General features: G+C 36.3%; 1 protein-coding gene across 3 annotated transcripts in view; it reads left to right on the top strand.

Annotated features, from left to right (window-relative positions):
* The window catches only part of LOC128016518 (F-actin-monooxygenase MICAL2), a 48,248-nt gene extending 25,690 nt beyond the window's left edge, over positions 1–22,558 (top strand). For all 3 annotated transcript variants that reach the window (XM_052601074.1, XM_052601073.1, XM_052601075.1), the window contains 12 exons: positions 1,287–1,544; positions 1,627–1,742; positions 1,994–2,120; positions 2,487–2,577; positions 4,251–4,398; positions 5,961–6,160; positions 8,199–8,317; positions 8,423–8,491; positions 8,566–8,703; positions 18,585–18,762; positions 19,559–19,635; positions 19,717–22,558. In XM_052601074.1, coding sequence (XP_052457034.1) covers positions 1,287–1,544; positions 1,627–1,742; positions 1,994–2,120; positions 2,487–2,577; positions 4,251–4,398; positions 5,961–6,160; positions 8,199–8,317; positions 8,423–8,491; positions 8,566–8,703; positions 18,585–18,762; positions 19,559–19,635; positions 19,717–20,094 — 1,899 coding nt within the window. In that variant the 3' untranslated portion in view covers positions 20,095–22,558. The remainder of the gene's footprint in view (positions 1–1,286; positions 1,545–1,626; positions 1,743–1,993; positions 2,121–2,486; positions 2,578–4,250; positions 4,399–5,960; positions 6,161–8,198; positions 8,318–8,422; positions 8,492–8,565; positions 8,704–18,584; positions 18,763–19,558; positions 19,636–19,716) is intronic.
* The last annotated feature ends 258 nt before the right edge of the window (positions 22,559–22,816 follow it).

Raw genomic sequence — 22,816 nt, 5'->3', positions numbered from 1 at the left:
ATGTCCAGAGGCTGGAGGCGCACAATCACAAACGCTCTCTGGTACTCTCAGTCCTTGGGCCTCATCTTTGACGCACATTAGGGTTGTTGGCACTGTCTGTGCTGATCTGATTCACACAGTGAGTCGAGTGCTAGGACTGAGTGTTCACTAAAACCCGATTTTGGATTGTGGCCAGCTTTGGAAAATCATCCAATCTTTCCTCAAGGCCTTTTTTCACTGTCTGAAGGCAGATATTTTATTTAGAGGCCATTTTGCAAAGATCTGGATTTTTCTGGTCAAGTTGAATAATTTCTGCGCCGCTAGTGTCACCAAATAAAATTGTAAGCCCCACCCCCCAGTGTATTGATATATGTCAAATAAAAAATATCAAATTTTTTAAGGATCCATAGAACAAGATACATTTTCTTGAGGAACAAAGTTGCATAAGAGATTAAGACTTATTTTCAGACAATAATATTTTTTTGTGTTAATTTTAGCATTTGGTGAAGTTTATGTTTAAGGGTTAAAGGTAAGCAGCAGTGTCCAAAGTAAAGAAAATGAAAAAATATATAATTATTTATATATTTTTTCAAACTATGTAGCTTAAACGCACATATGATTTTGATGTGGTTTTGAAAAAGTACACTACTATTTTCAACAAAAGTTGAAATTTAATGACTTTAAATGTGGTGTACTCCTCCAGTAATAACATATTTAACTTAAAGCTTGTAAACATGTTCATTTCTTAATATTTTCAATGTTAAAAACTAAAATATTTTTTATAGATTAATTCTTCTTTTGGTGATTGTACCATGATTTTACAATTAAATTCTCCAAATTGAATTGCCCAATTTACAGCCTGAACATGAATTAGTCATTTTAAAACCTGAACCTTGCCATGTTCAAAAAGACTCACTGACACTGATGCACATTCATGAGTGTATTAATTTCCTATGTTTCTTCATGTTGGTCGCACTACATTAATTTTGTTTTAAACGTATAAAAATTTTAACAAAATTGCTTCACTGCTTGATTTCAGTGCTTAATCATTCAGTGCACAGTTGATGCACAGTTCATTAAAGTCCCACCTTGTGTTTCTTTCATAGTATCTGTTTGATTTATATTTCAGAAGTAAAATGCATCGAGAATCCGGTTTCATGTTGACCGAAGAACCAGCTATCACAGCAGTAGAGATTAGTTTTGACATGCTCACAGTCTTAGTTAAAGAATCAGCTATCACAGCTTAATTTCAGTCGGTAGACATACTGTTTGTTTGGTGTGGTAACCAAATGTTTTGTATTGACTAGGATTATATCGACACTGAGGCTCTGCTGGACAGTGAGAATGTGAACCAAGAGGCTTTGCTGGCATACGCACGAGAGGCAGCCGACTACTCCACCCACTACCAGCTGCCCACGCTGGACTACGCCGTGAACCACTGCGCTCAGCCTGATGTGGCCATGTTCGATTTCACCAGCATGCACGCGTCCGAAAGTGCCGCTCTCGTCCGGGAGAGGTTTGGTCACAGTGTGCTGGTGGCACTAGTGGGAGACAGTCTTCTAGAGGTGAGGAGATTACATTACTGTGCAGTTGAACTTAAATAATCGTTCTCGTGACATGTGTTTGTGGTTGTCTGTCTCACTGTAGCCCTTCTGGCCTATGGGGACCGGCTGTGCCCGCGGTTTCCTGGCGGCCTTTGACACGGCTTGGATGGTGAAAAGTTGGGCGCAGGGTACAAATCCACTCGAGGTGCTGGCAGAAAGGTCAGTGAAGGTCAAATTTCACATGTGCAAGCAATAAATGCACACACAGCTCCAGATGAATACAGAAACCGGTGATCTATACACATTTTGTTATGAAAATGATTCATAAATAGATAAATGGTTTCATAATTAATAATCGTAATCTTAATGAATATTTTTTTCCTCCGATTTTAACCTTATTGAAAGATAACAGGTTCTTATTATACCATCAATAGCCTGTTTATGTAGTTGTTTTGTTGTTATTTTTCTAGGGAGAGTCTGTACCGATTGCTACCTCAGACAACACCAGAAAACATCACCAAAAACTTTGATTCATACACCATAGATCCAGGGACACGCTATCCCAAACTCAATTCAAACTGTGTGAGGCCCCACCAGGTGAAATGGCATTACTATTTACTATCAAAATACTTAATAAAATGGTAAAATCACTGCAATGCACAACCTCAGGTGATTTATTGCTTATAACACTCATGTCAAATAATAATAAATAAACACATTAATTTAGTAAAACAGCAATCTGATTTGCAACCACAAATGCCTACAGATAATTTAAACTGTTATTATTAAATTCTACTATTTGCTGCTTCTTTTCCTTTATTTATGTTTTCACCGTTTTAAAAAAAGCAGTAAGCTCCTTAAAGCTATGTGTTATAGTGATGAAGCTGTTGTTGTGGTTAAAACATGGCTCATCCAATCAGAATTTAGAGTCGTAAATATAAATTTAAGATTTCTCCTTTGTAGGTCCGCAACAACTATTTCTGTGGAGAGATGAAGTCGTGCTCTCTGGAGCGGGCCGCCACGATACGCCGCCCGGTCAACTTGGCCAGAAGAGGTTGGAAGAACCTTCTAATCAGTCTTAACCGATATCTATAATTATCCTCTGCTCTTTTACTTGAGTGCACCGGTCAGTCCCTCATGAGTTGCCGTCACTGTATATGAGCGCTGAGATTTGCATGTGATAATCACAGGCAAAAGGCAAGTAAGTTGAGAGAAGACGAGTGTTTACAGCATTCCTACCTTCTGCAGATAACGGGCGGCTCCTGTTTTAGGAACGTTCTCAAAACAGCAGAGCGAGCGCACTCCTTCAGCGATGTGGCAGGTTCAGGGAGAGGGAGAATTTATTCCTGCTGAGGGAATTTGACCCAGACTGAGATTTGTTATTACCAGCAGAGCCAAAGTAAGAAGAGAACTACCTTAAGTGAGGAGTAAGGAACCTTCCAGACAATGCTCCTCAAAGGAACCATTCATCCAAAAAATGGAACTTCATTATTTACTCACCCTCATGTCGTTCCAAACCTGTGTGATCTTTCGTTTCAGGAAACATAAAAGAAGAAACTTTAAAGAATGTTCATGCTGCTTATTTCCATAAAATAAAGCACAATGACAGTGGGCTATAAAAACAACTTTCAAGAATTGTATGCTATAAATAAAGTCTTCTGTCTGCTTTTGTTTATAGAAATCAGCAGCATGAACATTTCTCAGAATATCTATTTGTTTTCCACAGAAAAAAAAAAGTCATACAGGTCTTGAAGGACATGAGAGAGCAAACAATGACTGTTTTTTATTTTTAGGTGAACTATTCTTTTAATATAGTGTTTTTGCCCTTTAAACTTTATATTAATTAGATACCAGAATATACACTACTTGACGAAAGTTTGGAATATTTAAATGTTTAGTTTTTTTTAAAAAAGGTCTTGTATGCTCTAAAAGTCTGCATTTATTTACCCGAACAGAAATACATTAAAAACAGTAATATTGTGAAAAGTAGTATTTTAATTGTCTTTAAAATATCCTCAGCATCACAGGATCCTTCAGAAATCATTCTGATATGCTCACTTTAGTGCTGAATTATTATTATTGTTACTATATTTTTGAGAAACCCATGATCAGTGTTGGGGGAAACGCATTACAATGCAATCAGATTACTTTTTCAAGTTCCTAGTAAAGAAATTAATTACTTTTACATTTACAACCAAATTACTTTGTATTTACTTTTATTTATTGGCATCTTTTCTGTCCCATATGTTGAGAGATGCTGGGAGTGAGGTGCAGAGGCACTTCCATCAGGCTAAGTAACTAAGTAATGCAATTAGTTACTTACTGTATGTGCACTTTTCTGCAGAACTTCCTCTTTTTTTGCCTAAATTTACCTCTTAAAAAGGAAATAGAACAAGAGTCAAAAGCTCAAATCCCACATATCAATCAGTCACAATAAATCCTTTCACTGTTGCTGTTCTTTTGAGCTCGTTGACGTGGCTTTACTGCCCCTAAAACAGTTAGTTGTCAGAGTGACACGCTACTCTGAAACATTAATAAACTTTGTGTTACGCAAGAGGAGGATTATGCTGCTGTGAGATTGATGACACCTGACACAGAGAAGACGTCACCTTGACTTTCAGTCCAGATCATTCCTTGAATATATTTCCATTCAGCTAAAGTCTCTGCTTCTCAGATTTGTTGGGTTGATCGGTTTCAAAATAACATTTTCCTCTGCTTGTTTACCAGAGTCTGAGATCAGGCCGAGTCGGTTACTGACGTGGTGTCAGAAGCAGACGGAGGGCTACAGGGCTGTGAATGTGACTGACCTCACTTCCTGCTGGAGCAGTGGTCTGGCTTTCTGTGCTCTCATACATCGCTTCAGACCACAGCTCATGTAAGATTCTTCACAACATCTCTTTTCTGCAGGAAACAGAGATAGATTTCACATCTAAAATCTGTAACTAACATTGTGATCTGTAGAATCACCTAAAGTATTGCATATAATTATATGATTGACACTGACAAAGTGCTATAGCAGTACTGTGTAGGTAGTGATATTATATGATTACTGTTGTTCATAGACACTACCCTGGAAGTGGTAATATTCCCATGGTACCAACTTTGTCTTAAAAACATGAAAACTTGCTAGAATGTCCAGATTTAGGTGTAAAGGAGGTATTACTCTGGTGCCATGTCCAAAAATGCATGGTATTGCATCATGGTACAAAGTTAAAAAAAAAAGAAAACCCTAAACTTACTATTCTACCATGTAAAAAAAAAACAAACAAACATACTGTAGTATTACCATATTACACTTTACAGTACCATAGGTTGGTGCTATGTACAGAAAAAAGCAACATAAAACACAAACCCTGTCTTAAAAACATGCCATTGGGACAGTATTTTAATTTTAGAAATTGACAAAAAACATGGAATCACTACCACGTGCAAAATCAATAAATACATAAATAAATGGTAATTAACATTACAGTTGCATTTTTTTTTATTTTTTACATCTGTACTATATCCATAGAAAAATACATATCATGGCTTTTGGTATTACCTTATGCACAAACAAACAAGCAAAGAAAAATATTATTGGTATACATGGTAATTAAAAAGTACATATATTAATCACATGGTAATACCATCATCCATGTCCAAATAAGTATTGCACGTCTTAATGGTATTACCATCACATCATATCATATATCACGTCATATATCATGTATCACATTTTTTTTTTAAATAAATAAAATGACATTTTGGAGTAATAAAAAAAACTAATATAACCATTTAAAAATAAATCAATAAATGTCATGCTATCATGACCAAAAGTGAAACTTGAAATACATGCTAATATTGTCGATTATAAAGGATGAATCAAGCAGTCTCTATAAAACAGTAGTTTACATGACACTTTGATAATGTTCATTTGATGAATCATTAGCAATGGAATTAAGTCGTTAGCACAGTAAACAAATATTTGGTTTGCTTCCTGACATGCCCATAAATCATATTCTGTTTTGGCAACCATTCCAGTCAGCTCTCCTGTATGTTTATTAGCATTTGCCTTTGCACAGTCAGTTACTGTGTAATCCTAAACATGAGCAGGACAATTGAAAAGCACTTTGACCCCTTGAAGAAACAGCTTTCCCAAGTTACAGCATTTTTCCTTTTGAAAACAGATATCCTGCCAGATGATACTTAATCATCTAATACAGAGTAACTTTTACATATAAGCATTCTTAGCTGAGAAAGCATTTGAAAAGCATTGCCATGTGCAACATTTCACACACTTTATCATTTCTGTCATTTGAGATTGTCAAAAGTAGCTTAAAGAAAGCAGAGAAGTTTCACAGCTGCACATTGTCCTTTCTTTGCATGAATGTCAAGAGGGCAGCTTGTTTAATTCAGGTCCCATGCTCTCTGTTCTAATCGCCTTGTTTCCTCTAGCGATTATGACTCTCTGAATGAGCAAGACTGTGCCAGAAACCTTCAGCTGGCATTTGATGTGGCAGAGAAGGAGTTTGGCATTAAGCCTTTCATCACAGGGAAAGAGCTGGCGGCAGGTCAGGAGCCGGACAAGACCAGCATGTGCAACTACCTCTCCAAGATCTACGAGCTCTTCAGGGGAACGCCTCTACCTCCCTCAGGTAGATCATCAACTCTTTCATTACAACCCTATTAGGATCACTGGCTGTGTTTGAAATGGCAAACTAGAATACTATGTGTACCATTTATGCAGAATCAAGTACACTGCTGTTCAAAAGTGGGTAATTAAGATTTGTTAAAGTCTCTTAAGCTCACCAAGGCTGCTTTCTTTTTCTTTTTTTGTTGCAATTTTTTCTGGACACTTTTATAAATAGAATTTTTAAAAGAACAGCACTTATTTGAAATAGAAATCCTTGTTACATTATAAATTACTTTACCGTCACTTTCGAATTTAATGCATCCTTGCTGAATGAAAGTATTAAATCTTACAGACCCCAAGTTTTGAACATTAGTATAAATATATACAATCAATCAATTAAAGAGCACCTAATATGGCATTTAAAATGTTCCAAATATTGTTTTAGAAGTCCCCTACAACAGTTTTGCATGCATGCAATGACAAAAAAGACTTTAGTTTTCTTATAATATAAACACAGCGTCTCGTCGCCATGATGTTTTCTAGTTTTCACTGGCATCTTGGAGCGCAATAAGTGGGCGTATTTTTTTTTTTATTGAAAAAGTGGGCGTATCGTATTCAAATAACTTGACAAGTTGACATCATCTAGTCAGAGAAAAAGCTTCGGTCTTCTAACGATTCATAAAAATGACTCAGAGTCGACTCTTACTTTTGAAAGACAATAACTTTATATATGGTTCACTGTCATATTTCAAACTTTGCATGATGTTTTTGCACTTAGATCTATGTTACACACTACATGAAAGGTACATTTCAAAATTCCATGATAGGTGCTCTTTAATTTAATTATTTAGTTCACTTGAAACAGATGTAATTTTAGTCATTAATTTTCTGTAGTCTCAATGACCCTTGATAGGTAGGACATTTCCAAGATGGATATCACTTGCTGAATTAAGTATGCATAAATAAAGTATCTTGCATACTAGTATTTGCCATTTCTCCTTGCATTTTGATAAGTAGAGAGTTCAAAAGAACAGAAACTATTTGAAATACAAATCTTTTGTACCTTTATAAGTGTCTTTACTGTCAGGAATTTAATTTATATATAATATAATTTTGTGTAATATATCAGTTACATTTTTCAGCAGCCTTCTTGACTTCATTAACAACAACAATCTAGCATACTAGTAATTGAACTTTCTCTCATTGCATGTTGCGTTGGTACACACACTGTAAGAGTTGGCAGTATGCATGTATTCCACTTCAAACATAATCATAGTCTCATAATACACAGATGTTATTGTCATAAAAATACCAGTTACACTTTATTTTACAATCATATACTTATAAAGAACTTACCCATGAAAGTACCGGGCAGTTTAATGTTCCTACATGAGTTAAGGTTCAGTTAAGATGTAGATTTAGGGTTAGTACCTACTTATTACCCAGTTACTGTAATTGCTATAGTAAGTATATAGTATGTATATGCGGAACAGGAATGTAAAATAAAGTACTACCAAAATATCTTTTCAACTCAAGAGATCTTCACTTCTCAAATACATGACATTCTGTTAGCCCTCTAAAGGTGTTCAGAGATTTGAAACCAAAACCAAAACCTATTATCTGCTTAGAGTGTGTCTTCCACCTAGTTAGAGTTTGCATAAGGTGTGTCCATTAAGGAAACACACAATGCACTTATGGAAAACCCCTAAACAGAAGTATTTTATCTGGCCTTTTGCACTCAAACATTTGTGTTACACAATTCCTTCAGTCATGCCAGGAATGCATGTCTGTCTGAATCCAGGCTACCGCCCTACAGATCTGCACTTCAGCGCAGACGAGGCCATAAATATTCCACATTATATATGATCTGGCCTCAGAGAAGTTAATACAGCAGAAGCATGTCTGATGTCAACTAAATCACATGCATTCAAATGGCTCCTACAAGCTGCAATATGAGGCTTTTATGTTGTAAATGGATGTTTGTTTGGTTACAATACTTGTTTGTTGTAGTTGTTTATTCTCAAATGTCATGTAAATGTTTGTCACATGGTTTATTGTAGATTCAAAGCCAGATGGTGATGCAAATAATGAAAAATGTCCATCGGGTCCTCCCAGACCTGTTCAGAGTTTACTTCAGCCTCGTAAACGCATTCCCAAGGTCGGATACAATGGGGTACAAGTGAGTTATTACAAGCACTTTTAAAGCTAATGTTTTGTGGACGATGTTCTGTGTTCAAGTTTGGACATCACTTTCTAAAGCAAAATATAATACATTTTTCTTTAGAATGATAAAAATGTTGAAGAAAATGATGCCGTATACAAGAGAAGACGGAAAATTAATTACTTAGAAGAGGTCAGTATTATATGTGATTATTATATAGCATGTGAAACTGGAACTGCTCTGTGACTGGTCTACTTCTCTTCCAGACAACCAGATCCTTCAATCAGAGCTCTTCTGTATCTAGTGAGGGGCGGGAACTGAAAGAAAACAAGGTCAAGTTTATAGCCTCTCAGCTTCTAGCAAAATTTGAAGACAGCACTGCAAGCTGCTCTATTCGCAGACAGGTAAATACCACTTTGACTAAACTCATGGCATCAGTGCAAGTTTTACATTGCATTTTCTTAAAGGAATAGTTCACCCAATAATTAAAATCCTGAATCTGATTTATTCGCCAACTGTGTGCAAACACACAAGGAATTTGTTGAGGTTTTTAGGAGCTCTTGGTACAAACATACATACAGTACAAGCATACATATGAAATTGAGAATAGAAAGAACGTTTAAATAAGACTAAGGAAAATAATAATAATAATAATAATGTGGTATGCATTTGGATTTATGTACAGATTTGTGCATTATTTACTGTATATATAACTGTATAAATACAAATATTTATATGTATTAACATAAAATTCTGTCTTCGTTTACTCTCTCTTATATCATTCGCATTATTTCCATTTTTCTTCAGTGGAACACAAACAGAGTTATTTTGCAGAATGTTCTTGCTGCTCTTTTCCATATAATGAAAGTTAAAGGGGGGGTGAAATGCTCGTTTTCACTCAATATCCTGTTAATCTTGAGTACCTATAGAGTAGTACTGCATCCTTCATAACTCCAAAAAGTCTTTAGTTTTATTATATTCATAAGAGAAAGATAGTCTGTACCGATTTTTCCCGGAAAAACACGAGCGCCTAGAGGCGTGACGTGTGGGCGGAGCTAAAGAATCACGAGCGCCAGTAGGATTTTGAGTTGAGAGCATGTGGAAGCTGTGACACAGATCCAGAGGCTGAAATTTAACAAGAGCAGCATCAGCAAAGGCTTCTCTATGTGGTATGTACTGAAACTATATATATTTGCTTAGCGGTTTTGGAAAATGACTAAGTTCCACTTTGTCATCTTTTTTTTTTTTTTTTTTTTTTTAAGCTGTACATGTGGAAAGTGCAGTTTGATAACAACATCGCATGTTGTTTACTTGATGTGCTTACGCGCTGATAGCATAGTTAACAACACAGAGATATATGAAGCAGTTTTACTCACCGCCTGCGGTTCCAACACACGATCGTGACCCTTTTTCGTTGGGATTGGATCATCCTTAAGAAATAAACGATGTGAAAATCCGGCGTCAAACTGGGCCTTGTTTGTAAAACAAGCATCTTCGAAATGCAGGGGAACAAACACAAACACTTGCGCAACTCCGTTGATGCTCTGTAAAAATAAACTCCATCCACTGGTCCCTTAATGCTGTTTCACTTTTGGTAATCTGTGCAGGGTTGTCTTGCCCTGGCAACCAAAAACACACTCCTTTTGTGACATTTCGCGACGCTCTCGCTCTGATCAGTGAAGTCTGTTGTGCTCTCAGTGCTCTGCTATACGGGAGCGTGCGCTCTTCCGGCAGAAGTGCCTTAGCACCCATTTAAGGAAATTCCGCTCCATCTAACGTCACACAGAGCCATACTCGGAAAAAACTTTCCGAAACTTGTGACAAACCGGAAGGAGTATTTTTGGAACAGAAATACTCCTTCAAACGTACAACTTAATTTTTGAAACTTTGTCCATGTTTAGCATGGGAAGCCAACTCTTTAACAGTGTAAAAAACTCAGTATGCATGAAATAGCATTTCACCCCCCCTTTAAGGCTGCAGAGGTCCAAAATGCAAAAACTGTCTGAAGTCATACAATAGATTTTAGTGACGGACTAATTTTTTTATTGGCATTCATAGAAAATCTATGTTGGTGCTCTAATATGTCTTTCACAAACTTTAAAATATTTTACATTATGATGTGTTGTACAAGATTTGACATCGAGATATGGGTCTGGGCAGTTTAAGTGATATTGGTTTCAAATTATATATATATATATATATATATATATATATATATATATATATATATATATATATATATATATATATAATAATAACGAGGAAATTTAGGGGTTAAGTATTCTATTACATTGTGGCTTTGGAGAACCTCTTTACTTGGAGTGATCCCAGTATTTTTGTGCCTAGTTGATCTCTTCTTTCTCTTTTCTTCCTTCTGTCCTTCTCACCATGGCTTTCTTTTCTCTGAAACTGCTCCTGGTATAATGATATCAGTCTGACTCTAATGATGAGAGGCCTCCAAGACGCAGGTTCTCTATTGGGATCAATGTTTCCATGAAGAACCTTTAACATCCATGGAAGCTTGGGGTTCTTTATAGTTTTTTTTTAGGTTCTTTAAAATGATCTAAAAACTGTTCTTTGGGGAATCAAAAATTGTTCTTTTGTTGCATTCCTGCAAAAAAATAAAGAATTTGGGAACATTTATTTTTAAATGAGTGTAATGAATAATTTAGCATCAAGTACAGTGTGAATCTCTGCCTTGCTGTAGACACACCCCAAAGTTTCCCCACGGTTGTATCATCAGTATAACGGCTCATACCCAGCGCTGCCCACATGTGCTGTGTGTTCAACACACTGAGGAGCCCTCAGCTCCTCTCTTCCCCTCGCTTCATTCCAGTCCTCTGAATCCACAGAGGAAACCACTTCACCCGACTCACACACACACACAATCAGAGGCAGAGAACACAGCTGACTCAGACTCAGGAAATACAGCCATCGGCACTCAGCAGTGCTGGCCGTGAGAGCAATGCTTCAGCGCCTCTAGAGGGGGGAAGAGGAGATAAGACAGATCGTCCTTCTGGTCTAATATGTGTGTTATAAGTAGGGCTCCTCAAGTTTTGAGACATCATTAAGATTATTAAATGCAGGTTGAACATTCTCCATAATGGGTGCTGCTTCTGTCCCTCATTAACATGGACATAAAAGCAAGTATTTTGTCTTTATTTTTTTTGTCAATATTCAGGAAACAATTATTTTATTATTTAAAATACTTGAAGTTGTTTTCCCAGGATTAGTGTCATCCTTTACTATCATATGAATCTCTTTTTAAAATAACATACGGTTCACAATTACATTAATTGTACCTTAGAAATAGTAAATGTCCCGTTTTATCACTGCATTTTGTTTGTTGGGAGATAGATCTTCACATTTCCACTCCGTTACCATGTTTTTTTAGTCAAGAATTGAATAAGGAAACAAGGATCATTAAACTCCATTTTTAATAAAAATGTCAATGTTAATATAAAGGGTAAAATTGCTAAAATTTTAGAAAGCAATTTTCGGTCAACATGCAGTAATGCAATTGGCCTGTAAGAAGAGCATGTCAGGACTTATACCTTTCTTTAATATAAGTGAGATATAGGCTTCTCAAAGGGTCTTTGGTACTTCTTTAACCACAATCAAATAATTAAACTTATTAATCAATGGGTCTGCTAGCAACTCTTGAAAATCCTGAGAACCCTCCACAAAACCCATCTGGCCCTGGTGATTTATCATTCTTTAGAGCATTAATAGCATCAATAAACTCCTGTCTAGTCATAGGGCCATTGAGAAATTATTTTTGTGTAACTGAAATTGTTGGAATATTAAACTCAGAAAAAAAGTCAACCATTTGTTTGAGATGGTCACCTTTAATTTATATAAAAATCCCTAAATGAATTATTAATATTCTTATTATCATGGAAAATATTATCATCTGAATAAACAATTGTAGAAATAAAAGTAAACTTAAAATGCACTGTCTCTAAAGCTTTCAATATTAGCTCTCCACTGTATAGAATAGTCCACAGTATTCTCAAATTGAAGCTCCATGGTAACACTGCCATTATCTGACAGTAAAATGCTTTCTATATTACAAGATAATACTAATTGCAAATCTGTTTTCACCATAAAGTAATCTAGTCTTGACTGACAATGATAGGAAGTAGAAAAAAAAATTGTGTTCCTTATCAGCAGGGTGAAGAGTTCTCCAGACATCTACAAAACCAAGATCTTTACAAATATTCTGAAGAAATCTCACCTGAGCAGTTACAGATGCAGAGCTATGTGGAATAACTAATAGCCAATCTACAAGAGGAATCATTACACGATCTCTATCTTTAGTACAGTTTAAAACTTTGAATGGTAAATGACGTTTAATGAGAATAGCAACACCTCTGCTTCTAGATGTAAAAGATAAATATTATATCTGCCCAAAAACATGCTGTTTTGATTTTAAATGTTCTATGTCACTCAAAAGAGTCTCTTGTAAAAGAGCAAGATAAAATATTTCCAGAAAGTATTTTTCTTCATTTTACAAAATTATGGATACCTTGAATATTCCCAGTACAAATCCTAAGCACTCTAGACATTTAAAACTGTACAGAAAATAAGCGGATCCAAAACACAGAATCACAATATGTTTATACCCTTCAGAAATCTGAGCTTTGAACAAAAATAAAGTGAAATACCAGTAAAACTCAGAAAACTATACAAGGGAACAAATCTGTCAAACATGCAGGAAGGACTATTCCTAATCTTTTCTACTTTAGGCAGCTGCTAGCTTGAGCTTGAGCTTTCCTCGCTCAGCTGCTTATGCATGCTCTGCGTGTTTTGGCCTGTGATCACTGAGTGACTGAGCATCATTTCACCCACCTGCAGTCTTTGCAGATATCATTGCATGCAAAGTAATTAATTCCCTAAACCCCTGCTAGCCGTAGTTGGTTAATAATCCGTCTAGCAGAACAGATGTGGGGACGTATACTAGAACTCAGTACTTTCAAATGACCTGTTTTACTTTAAAAGATTTAATAAAGTCAGCGAATGCCAGTGGACATCATAACCATCATATTCTTTGGTTGTTCTTTAAAGAAATTGTTGGAATAAAAATATTCTCTCAATTCATGTGGCAGAACCAAGAGGGTTGGGGACTTTCTTGGTTGTATAAAGGGGTCTGAGCTGCTCAGGGGTCCTATAAGCATTTAAATTGATATCTCTGACTAGAAAATAAGCTGCTTTGCTATTTTACTGCACACATAAGGAGAAACCATCAGTCCAGGAGTCCACAGATGATTCAAACATTCTTATTCTCCGTGCATTTATTATATTTCATAACATTGTTTCTGTGAGAATATGCAGTGGCCAAAAAAATAACAAAATATAAACTATCTGCAAAAACTGACGCTAGCTCTTCTCTCAGTGTGTGTGAATGACTCTGTATATGTGCATCTCTCCGGCTTCATAACACTGATCTGGGTTTTGTCATCCGTCATTAAAGTACGGGTCAGACGCTCCTCCTCGCAATTTTTATGAGTATATTTAGCTTTTGAAAACATTCTGAAGAGTGACTAACATATGTTGAACAGTCCATTAATGACTGCTAACTCTGAATGTGAATGTATAATTTTAACATTTTCCCCAAGGAAAGTTACATAATTATCATAATACAGTATGTGTTGCATAAAGCAGCATATTTTTATATATACCCCCAGAAAAGAAAAAACTAAAATGTATATCTCAGTTGTGTCTCTTATAGGCAAAAATAAGAGCAAATGGAGAATTAAAGGGATCGTTCCATCAATTACTGTCATCAGTTACTTACCCTGTCTTATTTACTCTAAAATTCAATTATCTGCAGCTCTCCTTATCAGTTTCACTGCTCATGTCTGTTTTTGTGTTTATTCGTACCATTGAATTTTCTGAGAAACACCTGAGATAAAGTTCTTCACTGTCAGTTAAACATAAGAAATCCTGTTTAAGATTAAGAGCTCAGGCCTCCTGAGATCTAAAAGAGCAACATCTGAGTCTTTTCCCTTTGAGTAATGAGTCTCCTGTAATCCAATTTGCTCAGTTCTTATTGAATGTTCAAACTATCTTTTCTGGAAGAACGGACTCCTCTGCTGTCTGACCTTCTGATCCATCTCCACATTAACCCCACCACTCCCAATCCCAGAATGCATTACCACTCCCTACAGTACGTCCTCCCATGTCCTCTCCTAATCTAGACTCCTGACCTTCAACATTGGCTGCCATTACTTAGGCGCTTCTTTCCAGTGAAGCCTACAAGCTGAAGGCGAATCACTAACATCACAGTGTTTATTTGAAGCAAAAATGCATTTGAAAATCAACGTTGATTACTGATTTACTGTCGATTAACAACCTCAGAGCTCACAACCCGTCTTTAAAGGTTTATTAGTTGTTATTAAAAATAGAGGAGAGTTTTTAGTTCTGGAACCCGACTGTTGCACTCGATTAGCGACACAGGAATATTTTAATCATCAATAGTCAATGTCATTTTTTGTCATACGTGCAAGTTTGTGTGAAAATCCTGCTTGAATGTGTTTCCACTTATTATAGACAAGAGAGAATACAATAGATAGTATTGCTATTTATAAAAATATACATATATCTGGTTATATCAAAACAACCAAACAATAAACTGATAGTGCCATAGGTGATCTTAAAGTAACTGGCACAAGATCAAATTGTGTTAAGTGACACTGAGATCACTGATTCATCATAGATATTTTTTTATTATTTACTGATTGCTTGCTCTCTCTCTCTCTCTCTCTCTCTCTCTCTCTCTCTCCCTCTCCCTCTCTCTCTCTAGTTTTGTGTCTGTGCAGCCTCTCTCTTCATTTCTCCATTTCCCTCGTTCCCTCACACTGACCATCCCTTCATGGTCTCTCACACAATGCACTGCTGCTTCCTGTCCTTCTCCTCTCATTTCCTCTTGTATCTCTCTCTGCTGTCACAGCTGGTAAGGACACGTCCAAAGTTTTACAATCTGTCCCACTCCTGAATCTAATTCTTACTTTTTCTCCTCTTCCATTGGTATACATTTGGTTAAGGAGTCTAAATCTAAACCATTACATGTGCAGCATTTTAAAAAGAAGATACAGGGAGAAAGAATGAGTCCGTCCCGTCTGGTGAGCGTTCCCTTGTCGCTTACAGTAAGTTAGGGGATATAATTACAGTTAGGAGGGATTTAGCATAAGGGTTTTGACATCTGGCATTCATATTTAGCCTCTTCTAAATAATTTTAGGTTAGTTATCATTGCTGTATGCTCAGAATTCAGCTTTATGATATAAGGAATGTGATTTAATTTGTGGTTACAAAACTTTATGGCATAAAAATGCAAGTAGAAGCAAAGAGTGACTTACAGATGGTGAGTTTTTGTCAGCATTAATGTTTGATTATATGACTGAAAGTGAAAAGTTTCCCCACAAATGATGTCATTCCAAACATGTATAGATTTATTTATACCACGGAAGAAATATCTCACGTGTATCATAGATTTAAGTTATTACTTTTAAGATGTAACAATTACTTTTAAACAAAATACACTCAAAAAAGTAGTGCATAATTCAATGTGTTGCTTGCCGTTTCTTTGTAATTACTTAAGTATAAAAACTGAAATGGCATTTATTGTAAAACATAGTCCAATAATCCTACATGAAAAAAAAAAATGTCATACAGTTTTGGAGCATTATTCATTTTTGGCTAAATATTTTCTTTAACCAAAGATGATCACAACAGTTAATAGCAATAAACCCCCAAAATCTACATTTTCAGTCTGCCACCAGCAGACACACAACATCATTTTCTGTAAGAAAACAAACTAAATTTCCTCAGTCAAATTGAGACTTATATGCTCCCAAATAGATATATAACCATATCTGTGGAATGACCATAATTATCCATAATCTCCCTGGACTTTTGTTTGTTGATTGTTGGCATGCTGTAGGCAGGACTGGAGAGCACTGATCAGGGTGGCAGATCTCTTTGATGAACTGTTTCTCTTCACATGGTTGGTCTTCTAATGAGAACGTGCCAGTGTAACACAACACTTGGCTGTAAGCATCCTTACATTCCAGCTGAGCACAGGGAGAGAGAGGATTCCAGAAGTCCTCTCTTCCACTGTCAGATGCCTGACCGGAAACTCTAGCTCCACCCACTGAACAAACCAAAAGTGACTGGATCATTACATAATCATCTCAACATGGGAGTTTTTCAAGTTTCACAAGATGCTTTTAGAAGTATCTAAAGAATGACCGACAACCCTCATTGTGAGCTAAACATGGGCTCTGTTCTAAAACCTAATGAGATGCCTACTGTACATTCTACAGATGCAATCCAGGCATGTGTGAATAAGCTGTACCTGTGCATGCATTTCACTGCAGCTGAAATTAACTTTAGAGGCAGTAAGAGACCAACAAAATGTTTACTTTTTTTATTCAAATTATGATTACGGGCAATATAATTGATTAAAAAATATAAATTTTTAGGTGGTTACTTACACAATAATATTTTAGAACTTCACTATACGTTTACCACAGTACCTGATTTGTAAATTAAACAGCTCATTTTGACTTACCATATTTTCCGGACTATAAGTCACACTTTTTTTCATAGTTTGGCTGGTCCTGCGACTTATAGTCAGGTGCGACTTATTTATCAAAACTAATTTGACATGAACCAAGAGAAATGAACTAAGACAAATGAACCAAGAGAAAACATTACCGTCTACAGCCACGAGAGGGCGCTCTATGCTGCTCAGTGCTCCTGTAGCCTACACTGAGAACATAGAGCGCCAACTCATGGGTGTAGATGGTAATGTTTTCTCTTGGTCCTTGGTTTTAAATAAATGCGACTTATAGTCCAGTTTGACTTGTATATGTTTTTTTTTTCATCATGACGTATTTTTGGACTGATGTGGCTTATACTCAGGTGCGACTTATAGTCCGAAAAATACGGTAAGCAGCACATTAGCAGCCCTCTATATTTGGATTTTCTGACATGGTAAACTTGCTCGGTAGCTCACCTAGTACAGCAATGCATTAACCAAGAGAAAAGCTCATGTTCGACTCACTTTGAACACGAGTCATGACACTCAACAAAAGAGCTCAAAACCTCGAAGGAATTTTTATACACATTTTTATTTTTATTTTTCAAGACACTCCTGCTTAATAAATCTGCATCGGCAATGGAGAAAAAAGAAAGTGTTATAGTGCCTCTGGTGGATGTGTCACCTGAATAATGTAGCAAAATGTACGTGAAACAACTTATTTCAAGTTTTGTGAATGTAGCCAGTCATTTATTTCCAGTGAGTCAGAGTTATGTAAATTGCACATATCAATCTGCACAGGAAACAAAGCACACTCATTTCAGTAGTTTGATGTTAGCATGTTGCTAAGCTAACAAGAATAAGTGCAACACTACCTTAAAATTTGCAAAAACAAGGAGGGGTGCTTAATGCATCTTGCCTGTTTTACACCATATTCATGTGATGCTTTAAGATGATGCCTATTTAGGCAGCTCAGTGAGTAATGGAATAGAGCAATGCAGTTTGTTTCGAAAGAAACTATCCAATCGGACTCGTTGTTTAACAAATATGTGTTAAATGTATTCTGAAGTCTTTTCCTCACTGATTTTCCTCAGCATGTCCTCTCATGCTCTGCCTTATATTGCTTTATCTTCATTTCATTCTCATTTCACACTCTTCTAAATCGAGTAAATTCGATTAAATCTCTTATAGAGTTCTACATATTGTACAGCAATGTAAATACTGTATACTGCCTACTGCTACCCAAAAATGATATGTGAAGAAATATGAAAAAAAAAATGCAGCAACATTTCAAATGTCATATAACCTGTGTTTTACATGTTGAAGTCATTGTGTGGCATCCATATTATTATCCCAATAATACATATGGTTATTTTCAATTTTTAATGAAATTTAAAAACATTGAATCAAATAATGAGTTAGAAAAAATGTTTAATGTATGAAATTATTTTTGGCTCGTTCATCACAAAGAGCCAACTGGAAAAGTCAAATCAAACACGGTGTATTGTGGAATACAGAACTCAGCACTGTTTTAAGATATACTGCATATTGTTAAACCATTGCAGTACATCCAGGTGCAAAACTAGAAGTATCTCATCACATTAGGATTCTCGGTGTAATTGCTTTGATATTATATTTTCCATGACCGCTCAATCAGTTTGGATGTTATTCTCAGGGTTATTTTCAACATGTTTTGATTGACCAAATCACACAAACTTTTTTCTTCTTCTTTTCCCCCCTAGCCTTCCATCAAAAGAGAATTTCAGAGTCTGGGAGATGTGTGTCATGCGTGTAAGAAACGTGTGTTTGCAGTGGAGAGGCTCAGCGCGGAGGGTTTCCACTTCCACAGGGAATGTTTCCGCTGTCAAACCTGCAGAGCTCCGCTGAGCCAGGGAAGACATTTCTTCGATCCAGAGGAAGGTACTGTGATAATTTTACTGCATTCTCACCGTTTCTCATTAAATGATTAGTTAACCCCCCCAAAAAAAGTAAGATGACACCCTAAAATTAAATCATCATTTACTCACCCTCATGTTGTATAAAACCTGTATGGTATATTTTCTTTCTTTGGAATACAAAAGAAGATTTTTACCAGAAGGTCCAGGCTGCCTTTTACTATACAATTAAGGCAAATAGGAGCAAAAGCTGTCAAGTTCTAAAAATGACACTAATCAGCACGAAATTATTCCAAATGACTATATTTCAAGTCTTCTTTAACAATATATCTTTGTATGACAGACTAAAACAAGCAATCATTTGAGTAGGCCTTAAGTCTTAAGTCACTGGGGAATATTTTTAGCAATAGCCAAAAAATAATTGTAAAAAAATATTGTATGGGTCAAAATTATAAAAAAATTTTATGCCAATAAACATTAGGATATCAAGTAAAGATCATGTTCCATGAACATATTTTGCAAATTTCCCACCATAAATATATTGCCGTTTTGCACCCTCAGATTTCAGATTTTCCCCCACATTTTTCCAACTTTGACTGATTACAACATGCAGTGTGAATCAAATGAACTCATTCATTCTATCCAACATATAAAATGATTATTAAGTGTGAGAAATAAATAAGCATGAGTTTGCACATGAATAGCTCAAATGAGCGTAATTCATTAGGTGAAAAGGCCATGTGCAGTGGATATACAGTAAACAGTAAACAAGACCGCAGCTTTACAATACTGTATTATCATAGTTTCTTTTGCCCCTGTAGGAAAGTTGTACTGCAAACTCCACTTTGCACAAAGGAAACCCTTAGTAAAGAATGGAAGTACACAAATTCTAAACAAGGTAAGAACTCATTTATGCTTCAACTCTTTTTTCTTTTATTCATTTAGAGTTGTCTTACAGCACACCTATTTTTTTCTTCAGACGTGTACTGACGACTCTAACGACGGCTCCAGCTGTAGTCCAGAGAGACGTGAGCATCGACTCCAGGACGAGTCTCCGGGAATCCTGTCCTCGCTGAAGAGAAGCCTGCGCTGGCCGCTGCACGTGAGCCAGACTGTGTGTGCTGTGCCTCGCCGTGTGTTTAACTGGCTGCACGGTAAAGTGTGGGCCACAGGAGTCCACCTGCGGGATAATGTCGAGGATTACGCCTTCCTGTACGAACTGCTCAGTGTGAGTCTGCCTCTGCTCGCCGTTCTCCATGAACAGCTGGTCCAGATGTACGCAGAGGCCGAGCCGCTCAATCTCCAGCCTCTGCAGCGCTGGTTAGAAGAGCACATGCACCACTGGGTCTCAGTGTGAGAGAAGCAACATCAGGTCCCTTTAAAAGGGTTAATATGTAGATGAAAATGGCTGTGGATATTTATTCAGGACTGAAAAATACACAGAACAACCTTGAGATCAAAAGTAGCAGATGTTTAGATGTTTTCATGAACAAAGCGATCTGAACGAGAGATTCATTTCCTGCTTTTTCAGAGAGTAGAAGTGAAATGGCCTGGTTTGGATTGTTATTAAGGTTTGAGTAAAAAGAAAAAAAGTGTCAAACACAGAGTGAACTTTAAGCACTTTAATGAGTGAGCAGCCTTTAAATGCACGATGAAGAGTGACGTTCTGCTTTTAATTATTAATGAACGTTCTTTGTTGAGACTACAAGTTTACAAAACCTGACCGATCAAGCTGCAAACATTAATGTTAAACCATTCAGGAACCTGTCACATTCTTCTCGCAGGTTTACGCTTCTTATGAAAAACATACAGCAATGGCTGTTAAAAGGAATGTTCCGGGTTCAGCAGAAGCTAATCTATTGATAGCATCTGTGAAAAATGTTGTCGACTACCACAAAAAAGAACTGCATTTTGTCCTTCATATTGTTAAAACAAACAAGAATTACAATGGAAGTCTATGGAACAAGAGATTACAGAGGGTTTAAAGCAGAAATGTGCATCTGTAGAAATTCATCAGAACAAAAGTGTGTTGTTTAAGCTTTAAAATTGTCAAAAATGTGACATTTTGTGTGGTTTTTACATACTAGTCTATTTTAACACAATGTGTTGTCTTGTGGGTGCACTTTCAAAACAGCATGCTCATTTTATATTTAGTTAAATCCTGCATATTGTCTGGTTAGGGTTAGGCTTCCATAGGCTTTGTACTGTAAGTGCATTACTGTAAATGTGATTTTGTTTTGTGTTACCCTGTATATCACAGATGTGGTCCAGAGAGCTTAATTAAAGTTTAACTGTAAGCTCTAAGCTGAGATAAGCTCTGTGCTCTTACACATGTGGTGTATATGTAACTAGGGGTGCATATGAGGACATTGTAGCAGATATAAATAATTATTCATATTTATATTAAGTAAAAATGTAGGGTGATATTACATATCAATCAATATTTTGTGAGATTAATAAAAAAAAAAAATGCTCATCTAAAAAAAAATCCAGATTTAAATTGGGTGCAACAACAGGGAAAAAAGAAATTAAAGAAAATACATACACGTAACATATTATAAACCATTGGAATAAATAAATGATCCTATGGTCATTTGGCCATAATTTATCAATCAATTATAGGCCTATCAGCTTATTTTGAATACTGGATCGATACAGATAACATGAAAAAGTCACATTTACTTGCTTACATGACTCTAGAGATCATGCATCCCTCTATAACAAAGAGCAAACATGTAAGCATAATATTTTTTTCTCAGGCTTATTTGTATAGTTCTCATGCAGAGCCACTCAACGGTTCCAAATGCACATAATTTAATGTCATCTGTTTACTCCTGTAGTCTCAATCATCCGCCAGTTTTGTATCACTCAGATTCCTGTCACATTACATGCACCATCAAACTACTAATGCACCAGTAAAGTAGCTTTGGTTTGAATGAAAGACTTACGGAGTCGTGGCAGAAACACTAGTTGGCAGTCTTGTAAACCTCCTCTCATTTGATTCACTGGACTGTTACTGTGGTTTCTTTTAATGTCATTTGCTACCTATAATGTACTGTCTGAGGGCTGGATAATTCTGTACTTACAGAATTTACAGAAACACATTTAAGTGCAATTAAAATGCACTTTTTTTTTTCTTCCAGTCGGAACTTACTGAGAAGAATTAATAATACGAAACATGCTTTTTGTTGACACTGGAAGACGATTGTTAGATTTCGATCTGTTTATTTGTATGAATAGTGATTGCAGATTGATCATCAAATGATATGAATGAAAATAAAGCATGGATAATACATTTTTTGTGCATTATCAGCTCATTTCGAATCACTGTTTACAGCCTTGCATTTTAATATGATTCACTTCTTATGTGTGTTTCTCCTTTTTTTATTCACTTGTAGTCCTTATCGACCTCTCCACTGTGACTTGCTGTGAGCAATGTTGATCCAAAGGTGATCTTCTGCAAGTGTCTTTAACCTTCAAAGGAAATGCACGCTGCATGACACTAACCGTCTGCCTCTGGTTCTTTCATCTGCACGTCACGTCTGACATCCTTCTCTTTTCTCCTTTCTCCAAGGCTTATTAATTACTTGCTCATGCAGCCTCTGTCTTTTCTTCATTTCTTTCTCTTTCAGAGGTGGGTTGCTTTACATAAACCTACACGCAGGTGCCCATGTGCCTCTATGAAAGCAGATCATTAGGTCTTTAAGCAGCACCTTTTATTGGACATGTTGTAAAACTGTTTGAAGTTTTCCATTTGAAACATTTGTTGTTGCCTTATTTATGTTAAGCCATGCTCTTGCAATAAAAGAAAGATCAAAGTCTTCTCGTTTTGACTTCTTTTTATTTTCTAGTTGGTGTGTGTTACATTCATGCCTATGATATCCTTAAACACTTCTGCGTAAGAAATATTTATATTAGTGGTTGATATATGGGTTTTTCACTCACCTGTCCCCCTTGATGTAATGTGGGGAACAAGGAATGTTGAAGATGAGGATTAAAGCGCAAGGGGTTTGTTGAAAGTCCAAATGAAAGAACGAGAAACACAAGGGTCCATGTATTTTGGTCATTTGATTTTCTAC

The sequence above is a fragment of the Carassius gibelio genome, chromosome A7 (genome assembly GCF_023724105.1).
Source record: "Carassius gibelio isolate Cgi1373 ecotype wild population from Czech Republic chromosome A7, carGib1.2-hapl.c, whole genome shotgun sequence".
In the NCBI taxonomy this organism is placed as follows: domain Eukaryota; kingdom Metazoa; phylum Chordata; class Actinopteri; order Cypriniformes; family Cyprinidae; genus Carassius; species Carassius gibelio.
Note: the sequence above shows the minus strand (reverse complement) of the source record. Positions and strands in the feature narration are given on the sequence as shown.